The following is a 13,418-nucleotide window of genomic DNA, read 5'->3' as shown; positions in this document are numbered from 1 at the left end:
TCTACAATTTTTGTTTTAACATTTAAAAAACTATACACATCCTCAAGTATATTATTATTTGAACACATTCTGTTTTAGTCTGTCTTCTGTTGCTATAAAGGAATAACTGAGACTGGGTAGTTTATATAGAAAAAGTTTACTTGGTGCGTGATTCTGCTGGCTAGAATATTAGACATCTGGTGAAGGCCTCAGGCTGCCCCCGCTCCTGGCAGAAGGCAAAGAGGAGCCCATGAATACAGAGGTCACATGGCAAGAGAAGGGTGTACTACCAAGCTCTTTTTTAACAATCAGCTCTCCAGGGAACTAATAGAGTGAGAGCTCACTCATCTTTTCACCTCTTAGGGAGGGTGTTAATCTGTTCATGAGGGATCCACCCCCATGACCCAAATGCCTCCCATTAGGTCCCACTTCCAACTTTGGGGATTAAATTATAACATGAGATTTGGGAAGGGACAAACATCTGAAGTATATATAACACATTCCCAATTATATTAACTTCTGATTAAGTCTTTTTAGGGACCAGATTAGATGTGAATGGTGGACTGCCTATCTGTCAATAACTGTTAACTGTGACAATGCCTTTACTCAAAGTTAAGAAAAATACTTTTTAGGATTAAAAACAATTCTTCAAAAAGTTAAATCTTTAACACTTAATGTGGTTAGAGAAGTGTTGCTTTAAAATACTTATATTAATCAAGCATTTTTCATGTTTAAAGCAAAGTTCTAACCTTAAGAAGCTGATAATTTGGAACCCATAAGTCAAGTGTTGAAATAACTGAAATAAAACAAAGACTATAAATGATGTAGAAGTAGAAAGAAAACACACTGGTGTCAAAGAGAAAGCTCTCATGTAGTAAAGAAGGCTAGGAAAATTTACGAAGCATGGGGCATTTGAGTTGGATTAAGGTATTTAGACCAGTGGAAATGGAAGGGGGCACTCCAGGTGAAGGGAAAAGCATTAGCAAAGGTCTAGAGATAGAAAAGCATAGGATATAATAGGAAGTGACCAATTTGTTTGGAATAAGGTATCGAGAACAGTGAGAGATGAGGCTTGCAACCAAGATAAAAACTAAAGAATGCAAAATGTTGAATGTCAAACTAAAGTATTTTACATTCCATTCAGAGAGCATCATGAAGTTCTTTTTGTTTTTGGTTTTTTTGTTGTTGTTGTTGTTGTATTTTTGGTAGAGATGGGGTTTCACCACATTAGCCAGGCTGGTTAACTCCTGGCCTCAAGTGATCTGCCTGTCTTGGCCTCCCAAAGTGCTGGGATTACAGGTGTTAGCCACTGTGCCCAGCCAGTATCATGAAGATTTTTGAACTGGAATATATTTCAGAAAGATTCCATTTTAGAGAATATATTACTAGTGAACTCATGGAAAGGAATTTGACATCAGATGGTAGTAGTTCTCATGTGGTAATTAAGGGAATGTGTAATTTCTGTGAGTCCACAAATTCTCTTTGCTCATGCCAAAGGGTGCTGACTACTGATTTTTTATGTGTGCATCTTTATTTTTATTATTTTAAGTTCCAGGGTACATGTGCAGGACGTGCAGGTTTGTTACGTAGGTAAACATGTGCCATGGTGGTTTGCTGCACATACCAACCCATCACCTAGGTATTAAGCCCAGCACGCATTAGCTATTTTTCCTGATGTTCTCCCTCTCCATGCTCCCCCTCAAGAGGCCCCAGTGTGTGTTGTTTCCCTCCCTGTGTCCATGTGTTCTCGTTGTTCAGCTCCCACTTATGAGTGAGAACATACAGTGTTTGGTTTTCTGTTTGTGCATTAGTTTGCTGAGGATAATGACTTCCAGCTCCATCCGTGTCCCTGCAAAGGACATGATCTCATTCCTCTTTATGGCTGCATTGTATTCCACAGTGTATATGTACCACATTTTCTTTATCCAATCTATCATTGATGGGCATTTGGGTTGATTCCCTGTCTTTGCTATTGTGAATAGTGCTGCAGTGAACATATGCGTGCATGTATCTTTATAATAGAATGATTTATGTTCCTTTGGGTATATACCCAGTAATGGGATTGCTGGGTCAAATGGTATTTCTGGTTCTAGGTCTTTGAGGAAGCGCCACACTGTCTTCCACAACGGTTGAATTAATTTACATTCCCACCAACAGTGTAAAACTGTTGCTATCTCTCCGCAGCCTTGCCAGCATCTGTTGTTTCTTGACTTTTTAAATAATTGCCATTCTGACTGGCGTGAAATATCTCATTGTGGTTTTGATTTGCATTTCTCTAATGATCAACTACTGATCTTTTTACTACTACAGCTTTCCAGGTATTTAAAGTTATATTAATATGGCTACCACAGAATACAATTTAGACATTTCACATTTACCATTTTCTTTGTTTAGAATGGATGGCTCACTGGAATGCCGTCTTTGACCTGGCCTGGGTTCCTGGTGAACTTAAACTTGTAAGTGACTTTATTTCATTAGGATCTGGGTAAATACTGATAAGGGATTGCTTTATTAAATTGTGCTTACCTTATTTTTGAAAGGTTACAGCAGCAGGTGATCAAACAGCCAAATTTTGGGACATAAAAGCTGGTGAGCTGATTGGAACATGCAAAGGTCATCAATGCAGCCTCAAGTCAGTTGCCTTTTCTAAGTTTGAGAAAGGTAGGTTTGTGCTTATCTTCTTTCATCTCCTTAACCTTCTTTGCAGTTGGGAGATAAGAACCTGTAATTGTTTCTCCCTTTCCCCTATCAAAGTTACTACTTTACCTACGTAGATGATTAAGATTCTTTTTTTGGAGACAGTTTCGTTCTGTTGCCCAGGCTGGAGTGCAGTGGCGCCATCTCGGCTCACTGCTACCTCCACTGCCTCCCAGGTTCAAGTGATTCTCCTGCGTCAGCCTCCGGAGTAGCTGGGACTACAGGCGCACATCACCATGCCCAGCTAATTTTTGTATTTTTAGTAGAGACGGGGTTTCACCATGTTGGCCAGGCTGGTCTAGAACTCCTGAGCTCAGGCAATCCACCTGCCTCAGCCTCCCAAAGTGCTAGGATCACAGGCGTGAGCCACTGCACCCAGCCAGGTGATTAAGATTCTAACATGACTGAAAACCTTAATAAAATTAAATTGGTTTTAGGCCCACTCTTCTGGACATTATCTCTAGCTTGTCCCTGAAAGTCAAGAGTCTTTGATAAGTTTTTCTGTAATCTTGCACATAAGGTAAAGATTTATAAACAGCTACAATACCATTGTTCAACTTTGATTGTTCATTGAAGTTAAAACCTTGTACTGGGCACTCATTAACTATTTGTAAAACAGAGTTACTTTAACTCTGCTTGTAAAATCTAAATGAGCTATAAGGCTGATAAACAACATGATTTTTTTCTACCTAAAAATTTATCATGTATTTGGTTTAAATGGCCTGTTTTTTGTTTTTTGTTTTTTGTTTGTTTGTTTTTTGAGACGGAGTCTCTGTCACCCAGGCTGGAGTGCAGAGGCTCGATCTCAGCTCACTGCAGCCTCCATCCCCCGGGTTCAAGCAATCCTCTCCCTCAGCGTCCCAAGTACCTGGGAGGGATTACAGGAGCCTGCCACCACGCCCAGCTAATTTTTGTATTTTTAGTAGATCTGAGGTTTCACCATCTTGGCGAGGCTGATCTTGAACTCCTGACCTCGTGATCCACCTGCCTCGGCCTCCTAAAGTGCTGGGATTACAGGCGTGAGCCACCACACCCGGCCAAATGGCCCAATTTTCTATTATGTTTTCAACTATTACTTAAAATTGATTTTCCTATGTTTATATTGTTATAATGGACAAGGAAGATTTAAGAGTTACATAACAGCACAGTACTGTAGCAGCTAGGGAAAAACTTATCAGTGGTGTCTGAATAAGCTCTTCATTTCTGTTTTTGTTTGTTTGTTTTCTCCTTCCATTTGTTTCTCACTAAATAATTTTTTTTAAATGGACCAACAAACATTTCTCTCAAAGGAGTCTCTGAAGTAATCTGACTTTAATCTCTGAATAATAGTGACAGACATTACAATCTCCTTTATCACTAAAAAAAAAAAAGTACTCTGTTTTAAAAATCAAATGTTTTCATTTATTCACCTGAGCCATTTAGGAGGTTAAGCTGGTTTGGACTGGTTTTTTGTTTGTTTGTTTGTTTGTTTGTTTTTTGAGACAAAGTCTCACTCTGTTGCCCAGGCTGGAATGCAGTGGCGTGATCTTGGCTCACTGCAACCTCCACCTCCCAGGTTCAAGCAATTCTCATGCCTCAACTTCCCAAGTAACTGGGATTACAGGCGTGTACCACCACGCCCAGCTAATTTTTGTATTTTTAGTAGAGACAGGGTTTCGCCATGTCGGCCAGGTTGGTCTCGAACTCCTAACCTCAAGTGATCTGCCCGCATTGGCTTCCCAAAGTGCTGAGATTACAGGCATGAGCCACCATGCCCAGCCTGGCTTGGACTTTTAAGAAAGTCGGTTTTAATCTACTGTGGTTGCAGTTGAAACTGGAACCTTGAAGGGGAAATATGGCATGATTTTTCTTATTTCTGCATAACTTTATTAACATATTTAAGTAGTTAGGTATGCTTGTGTTCTAGTTTTCTACACTCTTGTGTCATAGTTCACTCTGAGTTTGTAAAAATAATTTTAAGATAATGAAAATTTACCTAACTAAAGAGTAGTGGAAAACATCGTATCTTTTGGTCCTTTTGCTTAATTTTTACAACTCTGCATGTGAATCAGCCTATGACAATGAGCTGTAGAAGAAAAGGCACTGAGTTAGAGATTGGGGCAGGTGGCTTTTTTCATGATTTTCAGTAGTTCATAGGTACTCTAGTGTAAATTAGTCTGATCGGATACTGCTCCCAAGCCCTGTGGTTTGTTTTGGTAAAACAGAATAGATAATCGCTCCACTCACTCCATCAGCCATAAGCCCTCTTGCAGGGCAAACCTTTGCAACTAAACATGGAAGCCCTCTGTTTTATTCTGGCCTCCTGGGCAAAGTGATTTTAACCTCCTTGGGCCTTCATTTTCTAATTTTATGAGATAAATACCTAGTCTATTTAGGTCACAAAAATATTGTAGACATAAAAGTGAGGTGAAATATGAATACTTTTTTTTTTTTAATCTGAGCTCATTATGGTGGCTCATCCCTATAATCCCAGCAACTTGGGAGGCTGAGAAGGATTGCTTGAGGCCAGGAGTTCACGACCAGCCTGGGTAACATAGTGAGACCCTATATCTAAGAAAACAGAAAATTAGCTTGGTACAGTGGTATGCACCTATAGTCCGAGCTACTTGGGAGGCTGAGGTGGGGGGATCGCTTGAGCCCAGGAGTTTGCAGCTGTAGTGAGCTGTGATTGTGCCATTGTACTCTAGCCTGGGCAATAGAGTGAGACCCAGTCTCAAAATAAATTAATTAAATCAATCAATCTATCTATAATCAATCAGAGGACCATATAAATACTTAGTGTTTTATGGGGGTTTTTGTAGGTAGTATGGTAGAAAACATCTTTGGTCCAGTTCCTTCCACCCTACATAGGTAGGATACAAATAATCCTAACTGGACATAGTCATACTAATGGAATTTGCCTTCCCTAAGTATCTACCAACTAAAAGCAAAGAAAATGGACTCAGATAAGTGCTTTGTGTGGCAAAAGGGCAGGTATTAGAACTTCTAGTGGATAATTAAAATTGATTATAAATTTATTTCTATTTCCTCTCCTACAAACTTACCTATATTTACACCTTCTTTCTCATTCTTCATTCTCAAGTTTTAATTAAATGAGAATCTCTTGCAAGTGGGCCAGGCATTTATTTTTCCAAAGTTCCTCAAGGGATTTCAATGTGTAGCTAAAATTGAGAAACATTCCTGATCCTTCCCAAGACCTTCCACCATCACATGTATCCCCACTACCCTGTATCTTCAAGTTCTCCCTCTCTATTGGCTGTTTCTCCTTAGGAAAGACTCAAGAACGTCTGTGGCCTATTTTCCCAAATATCTTAACCCTGTGTTCTCTTTTAGTTGTTACTGTTTCATATTTTCCATCTCCTTTAATTTGGTTTAATCTATTTTCCACATCTAGCCCTCTTCCTGAAATCACTCTTGCTAAGGTTATTAATTATCTAATTATCAGAAAGCACGAAACTTTTCAGGTCTTTTCTTCTGCTTGTATAATATGTTACACTTTTGGTCTTTTATAGAATTTCAATAAAAGTCTTTGCTTAGAATCTGTGATATCCCACTCCCTCTGGTACTCCTTCTGTCCTTCTCTTTATTCTTTCATAGTTGCTTTTACCTAGCTTGAAGTGTTAGCAAGGCCCAGGATTTGGTGTTTAGCGTTTTTTTGCTTTCAACCTATACCTTCTTGGACAGTTTCATCTGTACCAGTTTTGTTTTGTTTTTCATCCTACTTGTGTTGACCCAGATCTATATTCCTAGCCTTAACCTTTCTGCAAGTACTTCAGATTCAACATATCAAAAAGTGAACCCACAATTCCTCCCTGAACTCATGATTTCTCCCTGGCAATGCCATCTTTTTCCTCTCCTCTGATATCATTTCCTTGAACAACATATTTAACTTTTCTTATAGTGTGAGTCTGATGGTAATAATTTACCTTAGTTTTTCTTTACCTGAAAATGTCCTTATTTCATCATCATTCTTGAAGGACATTTTTGTTGGATATGAAATTCTAGGTCAACAGCTTTTTTTTCCTTTCATTGCCTAAAGTTGTTCCACTATCATCTCTGCTTTCATTGAGAACTCTGTGGTTGTTAAAATCATTTCCCTGTATATAATATGCTGTTTTTCCTGACTATTTTCAAGATTTTTTGTCTTTGGTTTCTAGCAGTTTGACTGTGGTATGTCTAGTCATGGTTCCCTTCACAGTTTTCCTGTTTGAGGCTTGTTGAGCTTTTTGTATTTGTAAATTCCTTTTTACTGAATAGGAATTTTTCTATCATTTCTTGAAATACTTTTTCTGGGCCAGGTGTGGTGGCTCAGGCCTGTAATCCAAGCACTTTGAGAGGCTGAGGCAGGCAGATCACCTGAAGTCAGGAGTTCAAGACCAGCCAGGCCAACATGATGAAATCCCATCTTTACTAAAAATACAAAAATGAGCCAGGCGTTGTGGTGGGCACCTGTAATCCCAGCTACTGAAGAGGTTGAGGCAGGAGAATCGCTTGAACCTGGGAGGCGGAGGTTGCAGTTAGCTGAGATCGCACCACTGTACTCCACACTCCAGCCTGGGCAACAGAGCGAGACTCTGCCTCAAAAAAAAAAAAAGAAAAGAAAGAAAGAAAGAAATATTTTTTCTGCCTAATTTATTCATATTCTCTCTCCTCCCTGCTTCTTCTGTTACCTTAATTACCCATATATATATATATTTTTTCAATTACTCATGTATTTGACTTTTCTAAATTATCCCATGCATCCTTGAGGTTTTCTTTTTTTTCAGTTATCCTAAACTTAAGATAAAATGAACAAGCCATAAAATTCATCCATTTAAAGTGCATGGTTTAGTGGTTTTTAGTTTATTCACTAAGTTGTGCAGCTGTCACCACAATCTAAATTTAGAATCTTTTCATCAGCCCAAAAAGAAGCTTGAACGCATTAGCAGTACTTTCACCCATTCCTTCCAACCCTATACAACCACTATAGTAATTTTGGTCTCTATAGATTTTCCCATTATACACATGCATACAAATGGAATGATACAATATGTGGTCTTCTGTGACTGGCTTCTTTAATTTAGCCTAATGTTCAGTTCTATTTTTCTCTCTCTTCTTCAAATTGAATGATTTCTATTAATTTGTCCTAAAGTTCACTTTCTCTATTTTCTCCAGCCTGTTCTTAGGCCTATCCAGTGATTTTTTTTTAATTTCAGATACTGGTTTTCAGTTCTAAAATTTTCTTATTTTTTTTTAAGACAGGGTCTGGCACTGTTGCCCAGATTAGAGGGCAGTAGCATGATCATAGGCGCATGCCACCAAGCCTGGCTAATTTCTTTTTGTATTTTTTGTAGAGATGGGGTTTCACCCATGGTTGGTCTTGAACTTCTGGGCCCAAGGGATCTGTCAACCCCAGCCTCCCAAAATGCTGGGATTACAGGCATGAGCCACAGTGGCTGACCTTCATTTGTTTGTTTGTTTCCTGCTGAGATTTGTCATCTTTTTATTGATTATAAGTGTATATATTTTTTTCTTCCTTTTTTTGTTTTTTGTTGTTGTTGTTTGAGACAGGGTCTCACTCTGTCACCCAGTTTGGAGTGCAGTGGCGAAATCTGCTCACTGCAACCTCTGCCTCCCAGGCTCAAGTGATCCTCCCACCGCAGCCTCCCAAGTAGCTGAGGCTATAGGTGCATGCTACCACACCCGGCTAATTTTTGTATTTTTTGTAGAGATGGGGTTTCGCCATGTTGCCCAGGCTAAGTGTACGTTTCTTTAACTCATTTAACATGGTTATGTATCCTTTACAACCTTATCTGATAAATCAGTATCTGGATTATCTTGGGATTGGCTTCCATTGATTTATTTTCCCTTGAGAATTATTCGTTTTCCTGGCTGTTTATAAGTCAAGTAATTTAAGATTATATTCAGGACATTGCGAGTGGTATGTTGGATTCTAGATTCTGTTATATTGCTTAGAAAAGAGTTGGTGTTCCTTTTTTAACAGGCAATTCACTTGTTTGGATCCAAATTGAAGACTGTCACACCTACAGGAGGGCAGTGGATCTTATCTCAATTATTTTCTTTAGTTTAAGCCTCAGCTGCAAACTGCTTTCAGTTTCTCTTGCCCATATGGTACAGGGATCAGCCAGAGACTTGGACTGAGTTTAAACGCGGAATCATGGGTTCCCTTTCTCTAGCTGTCTCCAGGTTTTCCCCATCCCCTCACTCTCTGACTGTTCTTGTTGCTCCCAGTCTCCTTTTCCTGGTTCTTCTGGCTTGAAAGATGGCAGATTTTTCAATTTGCATTTTAGCTGCCTGGTATTAATGCTGCAACTTTGGCTGTCCTCAAGGTAAAATCACACACACACACAAAAAAAACACCAAAAAACCCAGTAACTTAATCTCAGGCCAATCATTTGCTAAAGATGTTGACTCTCCTCCAAAAATTGCATGTTTAAGAGGAAAGTAGGCCGGGCGCGGTGGCTCATGCCTGTAATCCCAGCACTTTGCAAGGCTGAGGTGGGCTGATCACCTGAGGTCAGGAGTTCGAGACCAGCCTGGCCAAGATGGTGAAACCCTGTCTCTACCAAAAATATAAAAAATTAGCCGGGTGTGGTGACACATGCCTGTAATCCCAGCTACTCGGGAGGCTGAGGCGGGAGAAGCGCTTGAACCTGGGAGACAGAGGTTGCAGTGAGCCAAGATCGTGCCACTGCACTCCAGCCTGGGTGACAACGAGACACCACCTCAAAAAAAAAAAAAAAAAAGGAGGAAAGTGGTAACTTAAAGGGAGGAGTAAATTTTATCCCCAAACAACAGTTTCTATTTTAGGCAGAGTAAATTCCAACAAAAGAGGGGAAAAATGAACCTGAGTGACAGTCTGTACAACCAAAGCTGTTAAAAGGAATGAATAGTGCCTGACACTTAAAAAGTGCTGAATTAGACGAATGGTTTCAACATGGCTGACTAGATACATCTGGTACTCACCTCTTTCACAGAGTGGAACCAAAATAGTGAGATATTATAGTGACAGTGAGATCGTAGATAATCACCCTTCAAATAGATCATCTAAGAGAGAACACTGGGATTCAACAGAGAAGTGATAAGAAGCTCCAGAAGCAAGGAAGGAGAGAAAAGTAAAGCAGCCTGTTTGGCTGGGATCAGCTAGGAATCTGGAGAGGCTTCCTATGCAGGGAAAGAGTAAGTGAGAGACCCCCAGCAGCCCAAATACCCACTGTGAACCCTAATAATAGCCATGGGAGACCCCTTGATGCTCACGGACCCTGAGACTAACATAGGGAGCTGCCTGGAGACTTCATGAAGGCATTGCTCCAGAGAGATATCATACTGGGTTCCACAAACCCTCAAGTCCTAAGCAGCTGTAACACTGATTTTCAGAGCCCAGCCCCCACCAGACTGTGTCCTGCCCTGCCACCCAGGCTGAATTGGGAGCCACACACAGCGACCTCATTCCCCTGAGTGGAGGGGCAGCTGCACATTTTCACACTCCCCAAGGACAAATTCCACTGCCTGCAACCACCACCACTCTGGGCTGCTGCAGGGCAGAGGTGTAAGCAAAACTCAGTCCTTTAACTGCCTGCCTATGGGTACTCCCAGGGAAAGCAACCTCACTTTCCATGTCAGTACTGCAGCATAGCTGCTGCTGCCCCTTACCTGAGCATTCCACCGGAAGCCTGGGGATCACCCCACCCCTGCCTTCCATAGCCAGCACCTGCATGCACCACCAGGGTCACTGAGGGCAGTTCCACCCAGCCTGGCTTCATACACGCCACTACCCAAGCACACCCTCTGGGAGGCCTGAGGATTGCCCAGTTCAGTTCATCACCAGTGGTGCCTGAGCACTCCTCCTAGAGTCTAAACTTGGGCCTACTCAATCTGCTGCTACCACCATAGCTGCCACCAACCTGTACATGCAACCTGCAAGTCTAGGGACTGGCCTGCCCAACCTGTCACAGCCACCGCCAACACTAGTACGGAACACTTGGGTTCCAGGGGATTTTTTCATCACTGCTACTGTCATCATCCACACCACTCCACACCTCCTGCCCAGGGGCTCAAGAACTTGCCCACCCACCTGGCCCACTGCTGCCATTTCCAATACCTGAGTAAGCCATCTGAAGGCCCAAGAATCTACCTGCCTGGATCCATTAACACCAGTGCCAGTGTATGCTGCCTTGGGGCCAAAGGACACACAGGCTCAGACCACTGCTGCCACCACTGGGGCCTGAAGACTGGCCCACCTGGTATTTCAATTTCTGGCAAAACTTAACCAGTCTGCACTAAAAACCACACTCTAATCTACCAACGAAACCAGATACCAATGACTCTATTTATGGCCAAAAGAAATGATAGAGACTATGCTACTGCTTGCATCCAGAACCAAAGCCAAGTGTCCTCTCCAACCATCACCATAGATACATCTTCAGGAAAATGTTCTCCACTACAAACCAAATTCAAAAAATTGGAAAAAGCAACTGTTACACCAGGTGCACAAATATCAACATAAAAACACAGAGAAATCAAAAAGCAAGGATATGTGACACATCCAAAGGAACACAGTAATTCTTCAGCAACAAATCCCAATCAAAAAGGAATTCTCAAAATCCTGGAAAAATGATCCAAAATATTGATACTAAGGAAGCTCAGTGAGAAGAGAATTCTGAAAGACAATACAAAGAAACAGAAAAATAATTGAGGAAATGAATGAGGAATCTACCAAAGAGATAGGTATCATAAAATAGAGCTAAATTCTGGAACTACAGAATTCATTTAATGAAATACAAAATACCTTTGAAAGCTTCAACAATAGACTAGATCAAGCAGAAGAATCCCAGAACTTGAAGATGTTTTGAAGATCTTTTAAAATAACCTAGTCAGACAAAAATAGAGAAAAAATAATAAACATGAATGACTAAAGCTTTCATGGCATATGGGACACTATAAAGTGGCCAAATATATGAATTTTCAGTGTCCCAGAAGGCAAAGATAAAATGAAAGGGTTAGAAAGCCTATTTAACAAAATAATAGGTGAAAACTTCCCAAGTCTAGCAAGGGATTTATATATCCACATACAGGAGGCTCCAAGATCCCCACATGGATATAATTCAAAAAGGTTTTTTTTCCATGGCACATTGTAGTCAAACTCAAAAGTCAAAGACAAAGTGAAAATTCTAAAAGCAGAGAAAAAACATCTAGTCACCTATAAAAGAAACCCCATCAGACCTAACAGCAGATTTCTCAGCAGAAATCTTATAGTTCAGGAGAGAATGAGATGATATATTCAACATGCTTAAAGAAAAAAAAAAAAACCTGCCACCCAAGAATACTACACCCAGTAAAGTTATCCTTCATAAATAAAAGAGAAATAAAGTCTTTCCCAAACAAGCAAAAGCTGAGGAAATTAATATGGGCCGTACAGAAAATACTAAAAGAGTCTTATACCGGGAAGTGAAGAGCAATATCTACTGTCATGAAAACACAAGAAAATATAAAAACTACTGGTAAGCAAACACACAAGAAAGAGGAAAGGCTGAAATGTTACCACTACCGAATACCATGAAACCATAATGATAAAAAGTACCAGAGAAAGGAAGGAACAAAGGATATACAGAACAACCAGAAGTCAATCAATAAAGTTAGGAATAAGCCTTCACATATCAATAACGTTGAATGTAAACATGTTAAACTTTCCATTTGAAAAGTACAGACTGGGCAAATAGACAAATGTGACCTAATTATATGCTGCCTACAAGAAACGCATCTCACCTGTGAAGACAAGTATAAACTGAAAATAGAGGAATGTAAAAAGATACTACATGCAAATGGAAACCAAAAGCAAGCAAGAATAGCTATACTTACATCAGATAAAACAGACTTTATGTCAAAAGCAGTAAGAAGAAACGAAGGTTATTCTATGATGATAAATCAGTTCAGCCAAAGGATATATCAATTCTAAACATGTATATACCTAACACTGGAGCACACAGATATATAAAGCCAATACTATTAGATCTAAAGGGAGAGACTCCAGTGCAATAACAGTTGAGGACTTCAGCCACCCCACTCAGCGTTAGACAGATATCTAGAAAGAAAATTGGATTTAAACTGCACATTAGACCAAGTGGACCTAAGAGATATTTACAGAACATTTCATCCAACAGCTACAGAATACACATTCTCATCAGCAAACAGAATATTCTCCAAGCTAGACCACATGTTAAGACACAAAACAAGTCTCAACACATTTTTAAAAGTTGAAATAATATCAGGAATCTTCTCAGACCACAATGGAATAAAACTAGAAATCAACAACAAAAGGAAGTTTGGAAACTACAGATACGTGGAAATTAGGCAGTATGATTATGAATGACTTGGGTAAAGGAAGAAATTAAGGAAATTTTTACAGTTCTTGAAACAAATGAAAGTTGAAACCCAACATACCAAAACCCATGGGATACAATAAAAGCAGTACTAAGAGGAAAGTTTATAGCAATACACATCTATACCAAAAAAGTAGAAAGACTTTAAAAGAATCTAACAATGTACCTCAAGGAACTAGAAAAGCAAGAACAAACCAAACCCCAAATTAATAGAGGGAAATAATAAATAGCAGAGCCTAACTAAATAGAGACTTAAAAAAACAAGAAAAAGGGTCAACAAAACAAAAGGTTGGTTTTCGGAAAAGATAAACAAAATCAATAAGGTACTTGCTAGACTAACCAAGAAAAAAAAGAAAGATGGTC

General features: G+C 39.8%; 1 protein-coding gene across 2 annotated transcripts in view; it reads left to right on the top strand.

Annotated features, from left to right (window-relative positions):
- DTL (denticleless E3 ubiquitin protein ligase homolog) overlaps positions 1 to 13,418 on the top strand; it is a 68,508-nt gene that overhangs the window by 9,121 nt on the left and 45,969 nt on the right. For both annotated transcript variants that reach the window (XM_004028365.4, XM_055370924.2), the window contains 2 exons: positions 2,374 to 2,435; positions 2,520 to 2,640. In XM_004028365.4, coding sequence (XP_004028414.1) covers positions 2,374 to 2,435; positions 2,520 to 2,640 — 183 coding nt within the window. The remainder of the gene's footprint in view (positions 1 to 2,373; positions 2,436 to 2,519; positions 2,641 to 13,418) is intronic.

The sequence above is a fragment of the Gorilla gorilla genome, chromosome 1, assembly GCF_029281585.2.
Source record: "Gorilla gorilla gorilla isolate KB3781 chromosome 1, NHGRI_mGorGor1-v2.1_pri, whole genome shotgun sequence".
NCBI lineage: Eukaryota > Metazoa > Chordata > Mammalia > Primates > Hominidae > Gorilla > Gorilla gorilla.
Note: the sequence above shows the minus strand (reverse complement) of the source record. Positions and strands in the feature narration are given on the sequence as shown.